Raw genomic sequence first — 23585 nt, 5'->3', positions numbered from 1 at the left:
GGTCGACTTAATTTATATAAGTCTGCTCACTCTATCGTTATTGTTGATAATTGTTACTGTTACCTTTTAAAATAAGTGTTATATATACATGTTAGACTTTTTAGCTCAAGCTTATGGTGCTGTTTTGTGTCACTGCAGGGCTTCTTCATCTTTGTCATTAAATAATTAAATTGACATCGAGGAGTGTGTTTCTTCATGAAGAAGCCATGGTTGTCGTTGGCTGCTCTGTTCCTGGCTGCGATTTAGAACCGCCTCAGTTAGGAGTCTGTGAGCCAGTTGCATGAGGTATGTTTGTGTCGAGGAGAAAGTATTAAGCTGGTCGACTTAATTTATATAAGTCTGCTCACTCTATCGTTATTGTTGATAATTGTTACTGTTACCTTTTAAAATAAGTGTTATATATACATGTTAGACTTTTTAGCTCAAGCTTATGGTGCTGTTTTGTGTCACTGCAGGGCTTCTTCATCTTTGTCATTAAATAATTAAATTGACATCGAGGAGTGTGTTTCTTCATGAAGAAGCCATGGTTGTCGTTGGCTGCTCTGTTCCTGGCTGCGATTTCAGAACTGAAGATGTGTCTGAGGCCCTCGCCATTGCTCTGCTGACAAATCACGGACTTGCCCATCAAAACCCGCCTCCCCTAGCTTAAATAATCAAATTGACATCGAGGAGTGTGTTTCTTCAGTGACTACGATGTTGATCTTAAAGGATCATCACTCAGACATAATTGAACAAGAAACTGAAAATCTGCTACTTCTACCCGATCCAAACTGGAAGCAGCCCTTTGATATAGTGGCTAACTGGGCGAGATGCAACCTCGGGAGACGTCTTCTCCCAGAAACGGTGGAGCGCACAGAGGCGCTCCTCATCACCAGGCAAGCGGACAGGGGGAACCCAGATCCTGTCGAGGCCGCATCTGATGATATGGAGGAGACACCACCATTACAAGTGAATCAGCTGACGTCGATACCTCCTCCTGCTCCTCCTCCTCCTCCTCCCCCTCGTAAACGACAGCAAATTATCGTCACCACACAAGTACATGGGAGACTAGCTACACAGCCAAATTTACCTCCTCCCTCTCTCCCTCCCCCTCCTCCCCTCGCCCTCCCCATCTCACTCCCAAAGTCCTCACATCAGTGGAAACACAAACCACACTGGTAAGAACGGACATAAGGGGAGACTGGTCATTCTCCTCACAATCTGATGATCAAGATACGGTGCCCTCCACAACACGTCCCCCACCATCGGAGATTGAAACAATGGACACCGAACCCAGGCAGCAGAGACCTAGACGTGCCTCTCACACCAACATACATGAAGATGTGCCCATCCTTACCTCTCAACCCCACCCACCTTCGCTGGAAGAGGATCCCTTGTCGAATACACCGCAACACCGACATCCGCAGTCCAAGGTACTGGGAACATCGACTTTGTTAACAGCGCCACCTACAGCTCCTGTCCCGGACCAGATGGTGCTCCTGGACTTAAGCTCCGACGAGCTTGAGGATCTCCAAGGTAACTCACGGGTGACCACTCCCAGGGGGAATACTACAATGTCCCCCCTGAGGAGAAACACTGGTCAACCCTGTATTGATTTTAACAAATCTGGTGGTAATATCATAAACACCACAATCAATAACTCAACACCACCACACACACCCACACGCAGGCCTACTAGACATATCAACACCTCTTTTAAGATGAAAAACTGGAGCCTAGCAGTGAGGGAAAAACTTTTAATTCTGGGAGATTCCAATATTGCCAGAATTCCACCTTTTAAAGTTCCGGACCTACAGGTGGACAGCTTCCCAGGTGCTACGTTCAGACACATTCAAAGTGTTTTGGCTAAAATGGAACCAGCCTCGTTTGTGGAAACGGTAATCTTATCACTGGGCCTCAACAACAGAGCTCAAATGACCCAGACATCTATTAAAGAACTGCAGAGACTTCTCAGGATGTCCAAAATTAAATTTCCACAGGCCGCGGTTGGGATCCCCATCATCAACTTTTCCAGAGTTCTCCCTCAGCGTGAACAGGTCCACCTTCACACACTCAAAAAACACATACGCTCCCACTACCAACACATCCCTGAGCTCTGTAGGAGCCAGTTCTCTACTGAACGGGATGGCATTCACTGGACTCATACCACAGCATCACGTATCCTCTATCATTGGAACCAGTTCCTAAACTAAGTGCCCCCATGAACCTGATTGCTCAGGAGGGGGATAAAAGTGTGATTCATTTGAGTAAAGTTTTCACTCTTTCCCCGGCACAGCGCTCTCTATTGAGCAAGGGGCTTTCATTCATCCCTTCTAAAGGCAGCAATAGGAATATGTTATATAGCGCAAGGTTTGAGCTCCAACAATATCACAGGAAACTAAAAATCGCAGCTTATTTTGAAGACAAAAATGATTCGGAACCCCCACCTTTTCCCCCCAAATCCAATTGGACCCCTCCATTAACCCAAATACCTGAAAATATTAAAAATATAATTCATAGAGATATTCAATATTTTGATACTAAATTTAAAATCAGTAGAACAAAACCTAATTTATCCCCAACAGAAGCAGACACATTAAAAACTTTACAAAGTAACCAATCCATAGTGATTAAACCAGCGGATAAAGGGACTGCGGTCGTAATTATGGATAGGGACCAAAATATTTGGGAAGGAAATAGACAATTATTAGATACAAATTATTATACCCCACTAGAAGAACCTATATATTTAAAAACTATCAAAACTATACAAAAAATTACACAGAAATTATATGAGTAAAGTTTTCACTCTTTCCCCGGCACAGCGCTCTCTATTGAGCAAGGGGCTTTCATTCATCCCTTCTAAAGGCAGCAATAGGAATATGTTATATAGCGCAAGGTTTGAGCTCCAACAATATCACAGGAAACTAAAAATCGCAGCTTATTTTGAAGACAAAAATGATTCGGAACCCCCACCTTTTCCCCCAAAATCCAATTGGACCCCTCCATTAACCCAAATACCTGAAAATATTAAAAATATAATTCATAGAGATATTCAATATTTTGATACTAAATTTAAAATCAGTAGAACAAAACCTAATTTATCCCCAACAGAAGCAGACACATTAAAAACTTTACAAAGTAACCAATCCATAGTGATTAAACCAGCGGATAAAGGGAGTGCGGTCGTAATTATGGATAGGGACCAAAATATTTGGGAAGGAAATAGACAATTATTAGATACAAATTATTATACCCCACTAGAAGAACCTATATATTTAAAAACTATCAAAACTATACAAAAAATTACACAGAAATTATATGAGAAAAAATGTATTAACGCTAAACAGAAGAAGTACTTAATTGGACAGGAGGAACCTAGACCTAGACGCTTCTACATGTTACCTAAAATTCATAAGGAGCCTGAGAAATGGAGCAGACCTCATCAAATCCCCCCTGGTAGACCTATCGTGTCTGACTGCAACAGCGAAACCTACTATACAGCTGAGTATCTCGATTTTTACCTCAACCCTCTCTCTGTAAGACACCAGAGCTACATGAAGGATACTTATGATTTTGTCCACAAGATCAAGCAGCTCTCTATCCCTCCAGATTCCTTCCTCTTCACTGCCGATATCGACAGCCTCTATACTAATATTGTGATCTCGGAGGGTATTCAGGCCGTAAAAAGTATCTTTGCCAAATATCCTGATTCTAAAAGACCAGAAAAAGAATTATTAGAACTACTCCAAATTAACTTAACTCGGAATGATTTTGAATTTAATAACAAATATTTCTTAAAAATTAAAGGTACGGCTATGGGAAAGAAATTCGCCCCCGCCTACGCGAACATATTTATGGCTCAATGGGAACAAACAGCTATTCTAACTTGCCCGAAAAAAAAACCTCTTTATTACTTCCGATACTTGGATGACATTTGGGGAATCTGGCAGCACACGAGGGAGGATTTTGAGATCTTCCTAAACACCCTCAATAATCATAACGCATCTATTAAATTGAAAGCTGTAATTGATTCGACCTCTGTTGATTTTCTAGACACAACTACATATAAAGGACCTAATTTTTTACTCACACATAAATTGGACACTAAAATATTTTTTAAAAAAACAGATACTCATTCCTTATTGTATAAATTTAGTTACCATCCCAAACATACCTACGCAGGAATTGTTAAATCTCAGCTTCTTAGATTCCACAGAGTCTGCACGAGAGAAGAGGATTTTAAAGTGGCCACCAAAATACTATTCTCCACATTGGCCACTAGAGGGTACTCTCGCTCCTTTTTGAGGAAATCCCTCAAGACATTTAGAGAGACCAGACCTTTTGTGATCTCTTCTCTTCTCCCTATAGTTATCAATTATTCTACGTCCGCTGTTAACTTAGTCAGAGCGATTAGGAAACACTTCCAACAGGGGATTGAGGACTCCACACTGCTGCAGAATCACAGACTTATTGCTGCCTATAAGAAAAACAAAAACTTGCAGGATTATTTAGTAAAGGCCAAACTCAAACCTATGAGGAATCCTAAATCCTTAGAGCACAGAGAATTTTTTCAGCACCATCTTTGGGTGCACAATAGACACAATAATAATGTTTTTAAGACACAATCAGGAACCAGTATTGATTCTAGAAACTGTGTATATTTAATTTTTTGCACGGTGTGTGACACACAATATGTGGGAGAGACAGGTAACACGATTCGGACCAGATTTTATCAACACAAACATAACATTTATAAAAAGCAAAACACACACATTCCACTCGTACAACATTTCATACAACATGGATGGACCGCACTGAAGACCACCATTCTGGAAGGGAACCCACACTGGTCCACACCACAATGTAGGAGAGCAGAGAGAAAGTGGATCAGCCTCCTGGATACGCTTCAGCCTTGGGTCTAAATGATAAATAATAATAAAAAGATGATGAGTAATTATTATTCAAAATATTCCATCCATCCATCGTCATCTTCTGTTTATTCCTACACACTAAGGGTCGCGGGGGGGCTGGAGTCCAACCCCTAACCCTAACCCTAACCAAATTTGAACCTCTAACCCTAACCCTAACCCTAAACCTAACCGAAACAACCTCCTTGCCTAAACCTAACCGAATTGTAATCTCTAAACCTTAACCTAAGCGAATTGACCTCCGTGCCTAAACCTAAACGAATTTTAACCTTTAAACCTAAACCTAAGCGAATCAACCTCCGTGCCTAAACCTAACCGAATTTTAACCTCTAAACCTGAACCTAACCGAATCAACCTCCTTGCCTAAACCTAACCCTAGTTGGAAACCAAGTCGAGGTATTATAGCCAGGGGAGTTGGGATCAGAGAGGGGGGAGAATGGCCTGTGCCTTGAGTGTCGTCTTTGAACGACACTCCAAATTTTATAACCCTAACCCTAAACCCTAAACCCTAACCCCCTAACCCTAACCCTAACCCCCTAACCCTAACCCTAAACCCTAACCCTAAACCCTAACCCCCAACCCTAAACCCTAACCCCCTAACCCTAACCCTAACCCCTAAACCTAAACCCTAACCCTAACCCTAACCTCTGTATATCTGACTTATCCCCAACCCGATTTTGTAACCCTAACTAATGCCCACTGTTTCTATCCCAAATTCTAATTTACTGCTACTCTAACCCCAAATATTGGATAAATCCTCCCAAACAGGTAGAGGTGCCACAAATCCTCCCAAATAGGTAGAGGCTATATAAATAGGAGAGGACAGTACAAGTGAAGAAGAAAGAAGGAGAAGACACAAGCTGGAGCTAAAGAAAGGAGTATAAGAAGGCAAGTTGAGAGAGAAGGAAGAAAGCAGAGAAGAGGATGATGGGAAGGATAGAGGGAATAAAGGGAAATTAGAGGGAAATAATTAAAACTAAATTAGCAAACTCAAATAAGAGTCCTCCCAAATAGGTTGAGGTTAAACATAGATAATTAGAAACTAATAAATAAACTCAAATAGGAGATAAGTAATAGTAAGGATGGGAAGGATAGAGGGAATAAAGGAAAATTAGAGGGAAATAATTAAATCTAAATTAGCAAACTCAAATAAGAGACATAGGGAATTGGAAACTAAATTTGTAAAAAGGGAAAAGAGGTTAAGAACAGAAAAGGGAAAGTATAAAAGGGAAAGGAAAGTAAGAGGGACAGTCAAAGGGAGAGGAGTGTGAGAGAAGCCAAATTGAGCACCGCACTAACCTCAACATACTGGCTCCGCCTGATGAAGGCCCAGTACGGCCAAAACGTTGCGGCAAAGGCCAGTCATTATTGACCAGCAAGGTCCAATTTTTTGAACCCCCACCACCTACGGGTGGTGGGACCCAGCCCCCAGGAAGGAGCGTGCATCTCCCCTACCCACTTAGGTGGGACAGGGCCCTAACCCTTAAAACCTAAATTGACCTGAACTTAACCTATCTACCCTAAAATTCTATGACCACCCCAACCCCTAACCCTAACCCTAACCTCACTGGGGATATGCTAAATCTGGCCCTATACCTAAACCTAACCCTAATTGGGGACATGCTAAATCTGGCCCTATACCTAAACCTAAACCTAATTGGGGACATGCTAAATCTGGCCCTATACCTAAACCTAAACCTAATTGGGGATATGCTAAATCTGGCCCTATACCTAAACCTAAACCTAATTGGGGATATGCTAAATCTGGCCCTATACCTAAACCTAAACCTAATTGGGGATATGCTAAATTTGGCCCTATACCTAAACCTAACCAGGTGTTAACTCTAATTTGATTTGAATTCTAGCCTAACCCTAGCCCCATTTCTAAACCCTACTTTCATTAATGCACTCTGATGGATCCCTGCCCTACTTATTTTATTCTAAATTAATGCCCACTATTTCTAAACCCAATTTGCTACCCACTATGTTGACCCAAATTAAACAGAAACAACCCAAGAAACAGAAGCCAAATATAAAAACAAAAAGACAGAGGGTGTACTTAAGACCAATAAGGAACTAAACGAAAACATTAGTGAGGGAGAACGAAGAGGGATAGGAACAGTGCTACGAGGACGAACAGAACAGGTACAGGCAAAGGAAAGAGAGGAGGAAATATGGGATGTAAGGGAAGAACATAATGGGGAGTTGGATAAAAATGAGTAGAAATTAAAATTAATTGGGGCATAATCTAAGCTAAACTCAGCAGAATTAAAAACTAAAATAAACTAAAATGGGGTGTTGAATATAAACTAAAACTATGCAAAGTATAAAAGCTAAAATATAAGAGGAATGTACCTAAAACTAAAGTTAAACTAAAAAAGTATAAATCGAAAGGAATCTACCTAAACTTATCATACTAAATCAAACAAAGTCAAACAGAAAGGGAGAGGTAAGGAGAAAGGAAAAAAGGAGAAAAATAAAAGTAAAACAAGAAAGCCAAAGGGATAAAAGGTGTGAGAAAGCCGTGTTGGTGCCACACTTACTACGGCTGGCTCGCCTGATGAAGGCCAAAAAGGGCCGAAACGTCGCGGCAATGTCCAGCCATAATTAAGACCAAAGGGTCTAATTTTTTGAACCCCCACCACCTACGGGTGGTGGACCCAGCGCCCCCAGGATGGACCGTGCATTTCCACTTCCCACCTTGGTGGGAGTGGCGTTCATTCCCCTAACCTAAACCCTAACCCTAACCCTCAAACCTATCCTCTGCCCTCTACCCAAACCCTAACCCTAACCTTCTCCCTTTACTCTTGCCTAACCCTAACCCTAACCCTCACGCACGCACGCACGCACGCGCACGCACGCGCACGCACACACACACAGGCACACAAACACACACCCACACTCACCCACACACTTCAGCACACAACAAGTGCTATCCACCCCATACTAACTTGAAAATTCATACCCAACAAAGTACTACCAATACACTCCAAATCACCCCAAACATGCTCCTAGACACTTTCCACAGGACACTTTTCACACAAAACACTGTCAAATTTTCACTCACTCCCATTCACTTGAATGGGGGAATTTAAAATCCACATTACTCAGGCTAGGAACATCCTACAGAGTCGGGACTAGGCTCGTTGGAAAGCCCGTGCCCACATTTGGGGGGTAGCCAGAGTCTCAGCACTCTGCCCCCTACAGCTCAAAAGTGCACCGCCAATCAAGCTCAAAATAGGGGCTTATTCGCCAATAACTCCGCCCCCTTTGCTCCAATCCACTTGAAACTTTCACCAATCACTCCGCCGACCATCACAACCCTATGCATCAAGTTTCAGCCTCCTACACCTTACGGTTCCAAAGTGCACCACTTTGGGTGGGGTGGTACTCTTACCTTATACCCTAAACCCTAACCATTAATTTTTCCAGCCCTAATGGCTGCTAACCCTAACCCCACCCACCCAATTTTTGAGCCCAAAATTCTAACCCTTATCCTAATTATCTATAATTTGACTATTAATTATCTCTAATCTAACCCCCTACCCTAACCCTAACCCAATTTTGTAACCCTAGCTAATGCCCACTGTTTCTATTCCTAATTTTTTTTTTTATCCCTAATTCTAATTTACGATGCTGTCAGTTAAACCCTAATTATAAGCCCGACTAGCAGAAGAAGTGACCCACAAAATAAAGTCAAAAGAAAAGGAAAGTAAAATAAAAAGCCTCGGTAAAGGAATGGGAGCTGACAGTGTAAGTGAAGAAGCCAGAAGGTGAAGATGCAAGTTGGAGCAAAGGAAAGGAGTATAGAAAGGGAAGTTGAGAGAGAAGGAAGAAAGCAGAGAAGAGGATGGATGAAAAGGATAGAGGGAATAAAGGGAAATTAGAAGGAAATAATTAAACTAAATTAATAAACTCAAATAAGAGATATAATAAAACCAAATAGGGAAAAGAAACTCAAATAGAGAAAGAACATAAATAGAGAAACTCAAAAAGGAGATCAATAAGAGTAAGTAATATAGACAATCAGAAACTAAATTTTCAAAAAGGAAAGAGGTTAAGAACAGAAAAGGGAAAGTATAAAAGAGAAAGGAAAGTAAGTGGGACAGCCAAAGGGAGAAAAGTGTGAGAAGCCGAGTTGAGCACCGCACTTACTTGTACTGGCTCCGCCTGATGTAGGCCTAATACGGCTGAAACGTCACAGCAAAAGGCCAGTTCCTACAGACCAGCAAGGTCCAATTTTTGGATGGACCGTGCATTTTCCCTTCCCACTTAGGTGGGATAGGGCATAAACCCTAAAACCTAACCCTATAACCTAGCCCTAATCCTGAACTGGTTCTTCTACCTTGTAGATTCCAGTATGTGGAACTAACACACACGAGACCAGGGTGTCAAGAAAGAAACATTTATTTTGCCAATAATTATCTATATAATGTACAATCATTCTGTAAATAATACAGTCCATTTGATTGATTTTATCATCACAGAATGAAACAAAATATATTCAGGGTCTGTGATGTGTCAATCACACCACGGAGAGAAAGAGACAAATTAATGTTTGATTTTAGCTTTAGGTGTTTCTTCCTCTTTGTGGAATCAACAGGATTAGGTGATAAAAATAATGTGTCCCAACCACTGCCACCAGGGCAGCATCATGTCAAATGAGTTCTGTTAGTGCACGTACAGAATATTCTTACTTCACTCAACAGTCAATGAATGCAACAGGGACACCAAAATTCACGTTATTTCTAATTATTTTCATGTCACTAAATATCATCCTGTATTTAAGGAAAATGCTTCTCAGGTTAATTTCATGTCGACTTTGTGCAGGCATCATGTTGGCTTCAAATCAACAAAATGTGCACGAGACTCAAAGAGCAGTCGTGTACTTGGACAGAGATGGAAGTGAGCCTGTTGCCGTGGCAACACTCAGGTTTCTGTAACAGCACACCACTGACTTGATGAAGGAAGCAAACACGTTTCCATCACCTCATCACCTCAGAAGACGCAATGATGACTTTGATCCATTTCCTTGACATTTCCACATAACTGTCAGACAAAAATTAGATTCTTCCCTGATTGAAGGTGATTCCCAAAATGCAGGAGAGTCCCTGAAATGTGTGGAGCTGCTGGTGGAACATAACTGCTCTCCAGAAAAATTTCTCAGTGAGAAGTCATGGTTTGATGTTTGTGCCAACACTAAAATAAACAATAGTGTGTATTATCACCCCCCCCCCCCCCAAGTCTGTAGTTAGGGTTCATACATTCATCTAGTGATGACTGGTCAGTTGCAGCTCATCAGTTTGAACCGTGGGTATGAACGCCATGACTCAACTCAGTCATTTGCTGTAATCAGCTGTCAATCTAGATCGTGTGTGGATCATGACATCAACTCCATCAAGTGTCTTTGTCGTCTGAAAGTGCAACATGTAACTGTCGGATGTTGCTGTCACTCATTCTAGCTATGCCACCTGATTGGACCTCCTCATAAGGGGGTGGGGCATTTTCCCGACTTTGGCAAGACAGAAAAGGGTGGTGACTGCTGTCTGATTGGTTGCTGAGAGACGACCGATGGCAGTGTGAAGAGTCTTGAGCCAATAGGAGCTGGGTGGGTCCGGGTGCTGAGGAGGAAGGAAGGCGCTGCCCCCAGCTCCCGTAAACTGCCTCATCATAGGACGGGAGGGAGACAGGAAGTCCCTCCACCATCAGATCAAGCTGGTCCGAGGAGTGACGGCTGCTGACAGCAAAAAAACAGCTTTGACCTCTGGCCTCATCTCTGTAATAATAAAGACAACCTTCCAGGACTACCTGTGTGATTGACAGGGTAAGAGGCGTGACTTGACAACCAGGCAGGCAGTGGTGGTGAGCAGAAAGATGGACACGCCAACAGCTGTTGTGGCCATGCTGGGCATCGAGTCCCTCACCCCGTGGTCTGAGTTCAGGTTTGAACCCTCTGAGGAGGAGAGACGAGGATGTTACAAGTCTGCTTCGTAGACAGCTGATATCGCTTCTGTCAGCTGAACCTGTAAATTTTCCACCTGAAAATGAGGAGTGCTGCGTCACTGAGCTCAGAAGCAGATGATCAAAATCAAACAAAGTTTTTTTAATCTACTTTTGAGGTTTGTTTCAATCTGTAAAAACACAGCAGGGGATTTACATCATGTCGTCAAAACAGACGAAAGTTTTGATGGCTATGATAGTGGCTTGCTTGGTTTCCGCTTTCTGAATTCCTGTCACTGTAGGATAACTGCGACAGAGGAAATCCCAGACTAGTCTGAGGACAGTCAAGCTTCTTGTTTGCCGACATTTTCTAAATGCACTTTGAGCCTGCCTGCCTGCTAGCTGGCTGGCTTAGCTGCTATGAATGCTGGTGTGTCCAGCAGGAATCCTCCTCCTCCTCATGATCAGTAGCAGCAGTCGCTCTTCAAGTCCTCAACAAATGTTTGGTTCTGTTGACCCAAATTCCAATGCAGCTTTGGAGGTGCTGCGTCAAACCAGTCAGGAAAGTAATTCCAGGTTTGCGTCCAACTGAAATAAAAACATCTCGTCATTTTGAAAATTTTACTTAACTAATATCAAAGTGATCAACATTTCTTTCTCTGCTAACCCACTGCTAACGTTCGTTGCAGCTTAGAGAGAGTCGTCTCTGTTTGTCTGGAGCATAAAATAATGGAGAGTAAGCGTATTTTGCTCCTGTTTGATTTGCAGTTTCAGTCCCTTGGTGTTGTGGAATTCACTGATGTTTTAATAAACCAACAATTGCAACCACTTGATCCTACATTTTCACTGGTTTGGATTGCAGAAGTCTTAGAGTCTATTCATGGTCTGTATCCCACCAAAGTGGTGCGGAACAGAATTAGATGTTAATTTTACAGATTTTATGCTTCAACATTTTCACATCATATATGTTTCAAACATCCCACCCTCAACACATACTTTGAGGTCAAAGTAATCATGTGATCGTGTGATGTGAGATGTGGCTGTTCTGATGCAGCCAGGTTTACCTTTTATGGGGATGCAGGTGGGTATCGCAGGCTGCCACTTGCCATGGTGGCACCTGGAAATGCGAACCTTGTTGATGTGATAGCCAGGCTCACAGAAGAGATGGATGGAGCTCTTATGGGGGAACCCGCAGCACGGCGAGGGTTCGCAGCGGAAACCTCCATGTTCTGGTACCAGAGGATGAGTACAGTTGCTCAGTCTGCCTGTAGAAACAAACCGAGAGGTGTTCTTTTACAGGAATTCTTATCGGATAATTGTAAGCTCAAACTCACAGCCACTGCCACTAGGGACATGAGGCTTCTTCAGTCCGCAGGTAGGGGTTTCATCATCGTATGATATCAAATCAGCTCTTTGGCCAACGATACAATCCAAGTCCTCCACCAGAGGATTTGGATCGGCAATGATTCAGGTGCCTGTCACCCGAGCTGACTCTGGCCCCGCTGGCTCACTCAACAGTGTTAAATGGTAAATGGACTCAATTCATACAGCACTTTTCTACCTTAGCGGCACTCAAATCACTTTACAGTGTTGTCTCATTCACCCATTTACACACACACACACTGACACACTGATGTTAGAGGCTGCCATGCAAGGCAGCCAACCAACATACCAGGAGCAACTCTGGGTTCAGTATCTTGCTCAAGGACACTCTGACATGGTCACTGGGGGTGAGGATCAAACCAGCGACACCTCAGTTGCTTAATAGCCACGCTACATCTGAGCCACGCCGTCGTGTTACTCAGTGGACCACATCTTTTTTCCACCCTCCACTGAAAAAGTCTGCATCTGTGGAACAGTGGTGGTTTCTGTAGTGTTTGTTATCCACTACTTCTAAAGATTAATCAGGCGGACACACGGAGCAGTAGTTCAACACAGGTTTACTTGTGGATTTGCAGTTACAGACTGTTTACACATATCAATGCACATTACCTAACAGGTATACTGCTACACGAAAGAAGGGGTGTATCAGTACAATAGAAAAAATAGGCCCATACACTACAGTTCCTCTCCGTCTAGATAAATGCTTCACTATGCTGCACAACACAAAACTGTCCACATAACCAAAAAAAAAAAACAACAACGTCCATTAAAAACTCTCAAATAACTTATTGGACATATTTCTTATTCAAAATATTAATATCTTTTCACAGACAACAATAAACAACCTCAACTTTCACTTGTTCATGGTCACATTACAAGTCCAGTCTCTTGGGAGGTTCTCTGTGTCTAACAGCGTAACGCCTCTGGACTTGTGGGGTAGCCTCAATGATAGTACACTTTTCAGGAATAAGAGTCTCTGAGGCAGGTGTCATATCCATGTTAGTGCCATGTTCAGCACTGGAGGACATGTGTGTAGATGGCAAGGTGTTGGCCTTTGGCTGTGTGTCCAATATCTGATCCACATGACGCCTCCAGGTGCAGGTTTCTCCAATATCCACTGTGTACATGAGGAGCCCGGTCCTTGTGGCTATTTTTCCAGGCGTCCACTTATCTCCTCCATAGTCTTGTGCCAAGACTTCCTGTCCAACCTCAAAGTTTCTTGCAGCTTTTATAGGCAAGTGGCTGAACTGTTTGTTCTGCACTTCTCTTCGCAGATCGGGTTTCAGAAGATCAATGTGGGATCTGAGGCTCCTGTTCATGATCAACATGGGAGGTGTTTGATTGTCATGGCATGAACAGTGTCGGTAGCCAAAGAGGAAATTGTCCACCTTGTGCTGAAGGGTAAGATCCTCCTTTTCCATCGCCTTGATGGACTTCTTGAAGCTCTGGACGAACCTCTCGGATAACCTGTTCGTTGCCGGATGTTGTGGCGCCGAATTTAAGTGTTTGATGCCATTTTTCTTCATGAACAGACTGAACTCCTCTGAAGTGTATTGTGGTCCATTGTCACTCACAATTTGTTCAGGTAGCCCATTTCTAGTGAAAATGGACCTAACAGCAGTTACAGTCTTCTCTGACGTAGTCGACTTCATCACTATTACCTCTGGCCACTAGGAGTGGGCATCAACTGCAATCAGGAACATGGAGTTCATGAATGGGCCAGCAAAGTCAATAGGCACCCTTTGCCAGGGGTCAGACGGCCACTCCCATGGGTGTCGAGGTGCATGCAGTGGTTCATTCTGACCTCTGCAGCACTCTGACCAGCTTTTGGTGATGTCTTCAATTTCCTTAACTATACCCGTCCACCATACATAGCTCCAGGCTACACTCTTCATCTGGACTGTCCCCAGGTGTCCTTCATGGAGAGTCTCCAATACTCTGTTGCCTAGTTTTGGTGGTACGACAACACGAGATCCACACAGCAAGTTTCCCTGACACACTGAAAGTTGGTCACGTCTGGCTGAAAATTTTGGAAACATGGGGTTACCGAGACCTGACCATCCTTTTGTTGTTATATCATAGTCTTTGGACAATGTGGGATCATTCCGGGTTTGTCTCAGTATTTCAGCATTCGTCACTGGTAGCTGATCCACAACTGCTGTATGGAACACCTCCGCTGGGTCCCTGGAGGTTGTCTCTCCTTGCTCAGACAATACCCAACCACACACAAGCCTGTTGTACTGACACAGCTCCTTGTGGGTGTATTGTGAGGAACTTCCTAATTGACTTCAACCTCCATCTGCAGGTAGGCATGTGCGAGGTCAATCTTTGAAAACGTTTCCCCTCCTGCCAATGAAGCCAAGATGTCTTCTATGAGTTGAAGGGGGTACTGCACTGTATGCAGCACAGGACTGACGCTGACTTTGAAGTCCCCACATATGCGAACAGCTTCAGCCTTTCCTTTCTTGATCATATGAACAATGCGCATGGCCCAGTCACTCCATTTGACCCTTGACAAGACTCAAGAGTCCACTAAGCTCTGTAGGTCAGCCTCCACCTTTGGGCGTTGGGCATACGGTACTGGACGGGCTTCATGAAATTTGGGTGATGCATTTTCCTCCAACTCCTTCAGTGTACCAATACCCTTTTTGAGCAGTTCATCATGAGCCTTGAGTAGCCGTGAGAGCCTCTGCGTAGCAACACTGGAGTTGTTGTGGTCTGCTGGTGACATACGTAGAGCTTTCATGGAGTGCCAGTCAAGTCGGATCTTCCTCAACCTTTCACATCCGAAAAGTGGTGGACCTCCCTTTCATAACACATATAGCATTAACTGTCGTGTTGCTCCTTGGTATGTCACATCCACCTTCAATTTGCCTTTTGGGCGCACCTTTTGTCCTGTGTAGGTCTTGAGTCTCAAATTGGTCTTTATAGCCGAAGGTTAGGAAACATCTGTTTGTAGTCAGCTCTGGAAATAACAGATACAGCCAATCCTGTGTCTAGATCCACCTTTAATTTCACATCTGACACATCTGGTGTGAGCCAGATTATTTCTCTGTCTTCCTCCACAGTTATGCTGTGTAACAGTAGTGATGCCAATCCATTTATGTCGGACTCTGTTTCTGATCCACTTTCACCCTTAGTGACATTATGTTTATATTATATATTATATTCTCTCTATGTGCCCTGGTTTGTTACACTTCCTGCACGCTTTATCCTTAAACCAGCAGTCCCTTGCATCATGTGAGGTTTTGTCACATGTATAACACTCCTTTTCATTCATTGACATTTTATGCAAGCCACTGTCAAACTTTTTTTTTGTACCTCCAAGGCATCCCTGTCTGCTGTCTCCATAGACACTGCAATAGACAATGCTTTATCCAATGTGAGATCTTTTTCTGACAATGCATTCCACACACCAGTCTGTCTCACAATGCATCAGAAAGTCCATCTCCGAACTCACAAAACTGGGATAGTTTGCACAGTTCAGCCACATATTCAGAGATGCCTTCATCCTTGGACTGGTTTCTGTTGTGAAATGAAATCTCTCTGCTATCACTAAGGGCTTAGGGCTCAGGTGGTTCTTTAATGGGGCCACAATAGTGTCAAATGTCTGGCCAGCAGGCTTTAGGGGAGCTAATAAATTACGGAACAAATGGTATGTTGTAGCACCCATTATACTGAGAAGTGTGGCAACTTTCTTGTCATCCTGCACATCATTTGCAACAAAGTACAGCTCGACTCTTCAAATGTATGACTCCCAGTCTTCTTCTGAACTGTCAAATTCTTCTGTTTTCCTGACAAACTCCATGCTCATTTAACCTGATCTCCGTGTCCTTAATTAACTTGCTTCACTACAGCTGCAGCTCCTTACTCACGCCCCTCTGGTGTGCCGTTATCCTCTCCTTTCCACCGAAATCCGCGAGCTGACTTTTTTATTTTTTTCTCCGTCCCCGTTTGCGTCTCGGTTTGTAGGTACCTCGTCGATAATCTGTCGTGTTTGTTTTCCACACTTCCAAAAGATTCATCAGGCGGACACACGGAGCAGCAGTTCAACACAGGTTTACTCGTGGATTAGCAGTTACAGACTGTTTACACATATCAATGGGCATTACCTAACAGGTGTACTGCTATCCTAAAGAAGGGGTGTATCACTACTATAGAAGAAATAGGTCCATTCACTACAGTTTCCAAGGCAACTACAAGCTTGGTAACTTTTCAAGAAAAAGCTCAAGTGGAGAATCACTCTGCTTCTTAATACAGATGAAGGATTTCAAAGGTTCCAGGCTTCAGTACACGACATGGTTTTACTACAGAAGTCACATCTTGGAACTTTGACACAGGTTAAGTGAAGAAGGCTCAGCTGTTCCAATCTAAATAAAGTAAATAAGCAGACATTTAGAAAGGGGCCATTCCAGCATCAGACATTTAGCAGGGCTCAGTAAAAACTGGTCAACTGCCGTGCACTTTTCTCAGTTTATATGTTACTTTATGACAATAATACTTTTGATTATTGGGGATATGCATTGAATATTTGTTCCCATTAAATTACTGTGTCTCAGGAAAACCAATAGTTTCTTCATCTTTGTCAGTCATCAATGAGTCAGAGGATAAAATTGTGAATTTTGATGCTGTTAACGTGTTTCCACTTGAACAGTGCACACTAACCCAGAGAGCAAAATTGTTCTGACCCTTTTTTGGCCAAACACTGTTCTTAGTTTTAACAATCATACCACCAGGAATGCAGGGCTAAACAGTTTTCCCAAAAGCTTACCAGAAATGTACCAGAAATATGCCAATGCCTTACCAGACGTGAGCCAGAAGATCCAAAATTTGCCCGTATTCAAGCCATAACAGCACCATTGAAAAGCCAGATGTCTCCCGAGCACAGGCCACAACTCTGCCAGATTATACTAAACCAACTACTTTTGTCCATATTTATTTCATATCTGTGGCCAGCAGCAAACATACAATTTCAAAGAGAATCAAACCAGGAAACCAAACCTGCTGAAAATGAGAGTTTATTTTCAAACAAACGTATGACCTAAAGAGGTAAACATTTAAAATTATTCATTTTTTAATCAAAATATGTAATATAAAATGCAACAACACAATTATATCACATATCAATCACCTTACATTACTACCAACAATAGCACTGTGAGAGCAAGTGCAGTTCAGTTGGATTATTCAAATAATAAGAAAAGTCCTTTTAGGTGTTAAAGAAAATGTAGAAAGTACAATAAATTCAAAAGTCCCTTACGGTATAAAATAAATGTTAAGCGTTTTCAGTGTTCTCCTTTCCCATGTGGGGAAAGAACACGGTCGACACGGGGAACCTCTGGACAGGCTCGCCATCTTAGTTCGTCTGAAATCTTCGAACCCTAACACAAAAAAACAAACAACAACCAAAGCTCTTTTCTTGCTGAAACAAAAATAAAATATCCTCTGGGCATGTAATATAACAAGTTACATTTATGAATGGTAGTGTATTTAAGGTAAAGTGTAAAGGGTGACCACAAACAGACCAAAGTGGAATGTGTGTGTGTGCGTGTGCCTGCCTGCCTATGTGTTGGTGGGTGGGTGGTCATGGAGGACTGTACTTCTCCTCCTCCCACCCTCCTCTCGATCACTAGCAAAACACAACTAACGTCTCAACCACTGCTCCACCTCCTGGTCCGTGACGTCCCTGCATCCAGGATTTCTCCAAATGGATTCTAGAAACATAAACGATTAAAGATATCAGGGCAGGTTTCAGAGTTTAAATATGAGACTTTTTAAATACAATGTAAAGAATGTCACGTTAGGGTTAAATCTACTTAGCAAAAACGTTTACTTTGCCTATGCAAAAAAATGCAACCTAAGACAGGAGTTAGAAAGCATACCGCATACAACTTACCTTACATTTAGTCGGCTCTTGACAGTCGCAGGTGAAATCTCAGCCAGGAAATGTACAGGAACATTCGCATGCTAAACCCAGCAGCTGGCTAAAGTGCTGAGGCCAAGGTCAGGTACAACTATTCCAAAACGGACGGTTAAATGCTTCAGTTTACATGGAACTTAACTGCCCACCGGAAAAAAAACAGAAAATATAATAACTGACTAGTTTCACGATAGTTAACAGAATTACTCAAAATAGAGCATAGTTCAGCTAAACCAACACGCTTTACCTCAGCGGTCGGTGCAGTACTGATGAGGAGAATCGTCTGACTTCCATTAAAATGCCTGCAGTAAGGTCAAAGGGTACACCAATTTTTGGCTTAGTTCATATTTTTTCAAAATTAAACATTGTGTATCAGTTTTTATTTCATTATGTCAAGTTAATTCATGTCACAGCCTACCTTTACATACATTTTAAATATGATTTCAGTAAAATTAATTTATTATTAAATTAAATTGTGTACATTTCTCGTAATTTCATAAAATTATGACAAAGCCAACCTTGTCCATGAGAAGCTATATACAGTATATCTTCTGTTAAAACCGGAGAGGAAATACTTGTTCCAGACATTTCAAAATCACTCCCACAACAGCAACTGAAAAAAAAAACGTTAAACCTGGCGTGTTTCATATTTGCCAAACCTCCAGCTGCCGCCCATCCATTTGCCAACATCGTACACAAACCAAACAAATGCCAGAAGAATCCAGAAAGGGCCTAGAAGATTTTTGCTATCTGGGAATGTCCATTTTTCTTTTTGCTATTATAATTTTATGTTCTTCTGCCTTTTATTGTCTTTTTTAAAAAATTAAAAGGGTTACTTCACCCAGGAATGTGACTGCAGTCCTTATCTACTCAAGCAGAAGGAAGGTCAGGTGAAGTATTTTACTCCTCAAAATATTGCTGGTGCTTCGCAGAAAAAAAGGGATGGCAGTAATCTCCCAAACACTTAAGTGAATGGTGGCAATTAAATTAAAAAAAAAAAAAAACATGAAACGTCTCCATGCTGCTCACCTGAAGAAATCCAAGTCTCAACATCGAGCCTCAACATGTCAAGTTGTCTTAAAAACATCGCTGATGCTGTGTTTCTAGCCTCCATCAGTATTTGTGGAGCAAAAACCTTCACCTAACCTTCCGTCGGCATGAAGGTAAGCAGATAATAAGTGAATTCCTAATTTGAGGTGAACTATCTAATTAACCTTAAATTGGTCTCACTTAACGAGACTAGGATCAGAGGTCATACCTGTGGTGAGGTGCAAGGAGGTCAGTATGAGGAGGAGTCCGCACGGCAGACTGACACATCTGCACGGCCACTGATAGAAAACGGAATCAGTCATCAACCTGAACTTCATGGAGAAGAGGAATCTGTGGAGACATTTATTCTGTTTACAAGTTATGACTCTGCTCCGGATGTTGTTGCAGGACAATGATGCACTACCAGCATCTCTCCCTTTCTCCACAACTGACGAGCTTTAACAGCAAATGAGGGTGGGGGGGGGAGGTGTCACAGAATAATTGTGACCACGTGGGAGTGAGAAAAAACTCAACTTCTTGACTGTAAAATGGTGGTTTTGAAACCACTGAAGAATTGATTTTTTAAAAAAGATGAGTGCACATTAAAAGTTCGGGTTTTGAAAATGAACATATGGGTTTAGATCCAAGTTAAACATGAAGGATCAAAAAAGTTTAAAGTTCTGAGGACAACAAGGAAAATGTTCATGAAACAATACTGTAGAACAGACTGATGAGATCTGAAAATCAGCATGACAGCGATCTTGGCCTGCCATCAACCTTTCAGCTGACGAATGCTCAAACTGCCCCTCACAGTCTGGAGCTTTTCACCTTCGCTCACATGCGCCAACACTGTCACCTGACTGCGCAGCAGCCGTGCAACAAACTCTGAAGCAGAAACTGATCATCACAAACTCTTCCTGTGGAGTTTCCAGTGAACAAGACCAGTGGTTTCTGTGTGCCAGTGGATGTGGAAGGAGTGTCAGGCCAAATGCCACAGCGCGCTCTTAATGAGTGTAGAAGAGTGTGTTGGTGTGATGTCGTGCCTTTGGTGTGTGTTCTGTGTTTTGAAGCCAAGACAGATGCCAGTCGTCCTGAAGACAGTGAGGTGGAGCCCAAACCTTCAGGACGCCCACCACGCACATTTGCGGCATGATGGTCCTTCTGTCCGCTCGGCACACTAAGACCCAACCCTCAGCAGCTCAGCCGGACATCGGGTCAGTCAGCAGGCGTCCGAGGTACCAACCTCACTTAAGCGAGCTTCTAGGCTAAACACCCAGTTTCTGTGTTAAGTGACAATCATGCAGCAGGGGGGAGAGACTTATGGGTGATGACCTGATAAGAACTTTACAAGCTGATAATTGTCAGTTTGGTGTTGTCATGTGTTGTCTGAACCTTCAAAACTGAGCTGGCTTGGAGTTAAAACATTGTTTTTTCTTTTATACTATCTTGGGTTAGCCCGGTGGAGCAGTGGTCCTCCCTGTGGCCCCCCAGCAAGAAGGTTGTGGGTGGAGCCCCGGCTGCAGCACGGGGTCTTTCTGGGTGAGTCTCCATGTTCTCCCTGTTCCTGCTGGGTTCTCTCTGGTACTCCAGCTTCCTCCACAGTCCAAAGACATCAAGAGGGACCAGGTTAATCCAGACTCTAAATTGACCGTAGGCGTGGCTGGGAGAGCCAATGGTTGTCTGTCTCTATGTGTTGGCCCTGCCATGGACTGGTGACCTGTCCAGGGGGAAGGCTGCTGGGATAGGCTCCACCCCCACCACCCTCAACAGGAGAAGAGGGGGAACATGGAGGGGTGGATGATGGAGGGATGGATGGAGGGATGGATGATGGATGGTTGGGTTTCTACCTGTCTTATCATTAATAGTTTATACACACAAGGTCAATGAGTTCAGCAATCAGCTTGAACTGATGTTGTGGCTTCCTCACTGATGTGTGTGTGAAGTGACACAAAGCAATGTTGAGGCGTTTATAAAGGGTATTCAGTGAGTTTGAGACGTCCTTCACGACACTGCTTGCATTCACTGCAGAGGTCTGGAGCTCTGTAATGCACCAGTGAGGAAGGGAGGGTCTACAACTGATGGTCCGGCTCTAAAAATGGTGGACAATAACTGTTATTTCTCAAAAAGACTAACAGTCCCTTTCACACTCATTGTCAAACATTTGGTGTGATTAGACTTTCAGGGCTCTCAGCCGGCAAACTTCATCTGGTTGATGAGTAGCTGAGAAAGTGACACGTCTGAACTCAACTTTGCTCGTTCTGCTCTGTTGGTTTATTTACTATTACTTTTCGTTCATTGCTGTCATATTTAATATTATTATTATTTCTGAGCAGAAGAAAACAAACAGCAGCAAACCAGCGGTGGGACACAAAGTTAAGCATCAGAATACTTTATATATTTCTATTTATATATTAAATCAAGAGTTCTTGTAAGGTACCAGCATGTTAGCGGCTCACAGCTCAGCCTGTAGGAGGAAGTGAGTACATGTCAGCCCAGCTTTGAAGTCTGTATACACCATACACACCGAACACAGAGGAAGTGCCAACACTGCGTTACTACAGGGGACACACAGACTTGTCGTCTACATGTTCAACGTAACATCACCTCCCCGAAGCGCCAAACTCTCCAGTAGTTGAGTCTCACATCTAATTAGCGCAGTATGTCTCAATCAATGGAGCTCATGGATCCGACCCACACCTGCAGTTCCTCCACTGAGGCTTCAGCCAACTGTGTTCATGAGGAATTTTTGTGCAGGCACTGGGACGCCCAGCACTGGGACGCCCAGCAAGAAGATGAATCATGACTGCAAATATGTGAATGGGCACAAACTCACAACAGGAACAGGAGAAAAAGTCAAAAGATGCATCGAAGAGGACGATCGGCTCTTGGTGGTGAGACATGGAGATGCTAACGCCCTGTTGGTCTACAAAATATCCAACCCTTTAAGTGATCTGTAGTTTTACATCATCCAACATCCATCAGAAATACAAAACACAGCCAGCTTTTGTCTAAAAGTGACAACCAACCAAACGCTAACCTCTAGAAGAACTTGAAAGCTACAAGCGGGCACAACTCCACCAAATATCCCAACATGTGTCAGGCAGATTTAATAAGTGAACCATCCCTACTGGATTTAACGAACACCTAAAACTCCTGATGCACACGTTAAGAATATGTGAACTCAGCCTTCCGCCCGGTTACTTGGTCGAACCCGGCTCCCCGTGGCGCGGCCGCGTGTCAAACCTCCCCGCCACTTTCACTGGAGTTTCAGCGACGTCACAGGAAGGTTACAATTTTCTGACCTTGTTTACATTTCAAAAGCAGTCGAACCCCTATTCTTTATCGTATAAACGTGACAATGTCATCACCACCTCAACTGCCGTGAAACTGGCGGTCCGTTTAAAACCCTGCACTTCGTCTCTCCCATTTCAAAAAGGCTCAACGATCAACGGGTCACCTGAGAGCCGTGGAGCAGCGGCGAGTCGTCCTGCGTTGACCCGGAGATGCGAGGATGGACGCGAACCCGCAGCCTGCCGGTCTTCGCCGGTCCTGCACAGCAACAGGTGGGACGATTCCAGCTGCTGCAGCTCCCGACTCACCCACCAGTGGGCTCCGACGCCCCTGATTGGCCACTGCGGGAGAGGCTCCGCCCAGCTACGTGCTAACTACGTGCCTGACGGGGTATCAGGTTCATTTCCTGCTCTTCGCTGCAGGTAAAAATCTGCTTAAAAGAATTTGTTTCCGTTTATGGATACATAAACAGAAAAATGTTTTTATAGAAATTAAAATTGATCAGCTAGTCAGACAAATATAACTGAATCTGCATTTAATAGGATACAGATCATTGGGAGCACATCGTTTTTCCATTGGCTAGAAGAAAATAGCCCATGTATATAAGCAGTAAAATAATAGGAAAATATTTATTCATATTGGCATTAACATGTACATGGAAGACGAGCTTTGATTTTTTTTTAAAAAGGAAGTTAATGGATACATTTGGATAACGAAGTGGTAAGACTAAATAAATCTGTATTCCTTCCTACCTCTTTTCCATAATGTAAATTTGTTTCATCATTTCTTGTGCATTTAATTTGTTCTGCTGCTTCAGATTTTCCTTTAATATCAGAAATAAACTCTTCTATCAGAGAAGTAAAACAAATGCATCTCATGTCTTATGAGATGGAATAAGATTCAAACATGTTTCCCATCTCGGGAAACATTTCCATGATGTTGAGGAAAGTTGTCATGACCATAAAGTTTGTAAAACTATGGAGGAGTGTTCTTTTAATATCTAATAATGAAAAAGGTTTATTTTCAAAATATTTAGAGTCCATAAATCACATTTACACATTATCTCTAGTAAATAAACAAAGGGGTGAATATAGATAATAAATACTGATATG

The 23585-nt window shown here is 42.9% G+C and overlaps 2 protein-coding genes across 7 annotated transcripts; one reads left to right on the top strand and one right to left on the bottom strand.

Annotated features, from left to right (window-relative positions):
• Positions 1-3377: 3377 nt before the first annotated feature.
• Positions 3378-5161, top strand: LOC147255265 (uncharacterized). The gene is made up of 2 exons (XM_086215054.1): positions 3378-4325; positions 5141-5161. The coding sequence occupies exons 1-2, from the start codon at positions 3378-3380 to the stop codon at positions 5159-5161; spliced, it is 969 nt and encodes a 322-aa protein (XP_086071180.1).
• A 4138-nt stretch (positions 5162-9299) lies between these two features.
• LOC147255264 (sushi domain-containing protein 6) lies at positions 9300-22977 on the bottom strand. 6 transcript variants are annotated; one of them, XM_086217038.1, is made up of 10 exons: positions 22640-22655; positions 19412-19533; positions 18401-18455; positions 18130-18294; positions 17792-17947; positions 17494-17614; positions 16210-16603; positions 11915-12115; positions 10719-10863; positions 9300-10647 (listed from the first exon to the last, which is right to left on the bottom strand). In XM_086217038.1, the coding sequence occupies exons 7-10, from the start codon at positions 16256-16258 to the stop codon at positions 10308-10310; spliced, it is 735 nt and encodes a 244-aa protein (XP_086073164.1). In that variant the 5' UTR covers positions 16259-16603; positions 17494-17614; positions 17792-17947; positions 18130-18294; positions 18401-18455; positions 19412-19533; positions 22640-22655; the 3' UTR covers positions 9300-10307. The 6 variants fall into 6 exon arrangements, with proteins under 6 accessions (XP_086073164.1, XP_086073165.1, XP_086073161.1 ...); XM_086217039.1 differs by lacking the exons at positions 18401-18455; positions 22640-22655 and having other exon boundaries at positions 17494-17947; positions 19412-19528; XM_086217035.1 differs by lacking the exons at positions 16210-16603; positions 17494-17614; positions 17792-17947; positions 18130-18294; positions 18401-18455 and having other exon boundaries at positions 22640-22977.
• Positions 22978-23585: the final 608 nt, after the last annotated feature.

Source organism: Aulostomus chinensis, chromosome 10, assembly GCF_037954235.1.
Source record: "Aulostomus chinensis isolate RoL2024-O1b breed Wild chromosome 10, RoL_Achi_v1.0, whole genome shotgun sequence".
Taxonomy (NCBI): Eukaryota; Metazoa; Chordata; class Actinopteri; order Syngnathiformes; family Aulostomidae; genus Aulostomus; species Aulostomus chinensis.
The sequence above is the reverse complement of the archived record's forward strand: the minus strand, read 5'-3'. Positions and strand labels throughout refer to the sequence as shown.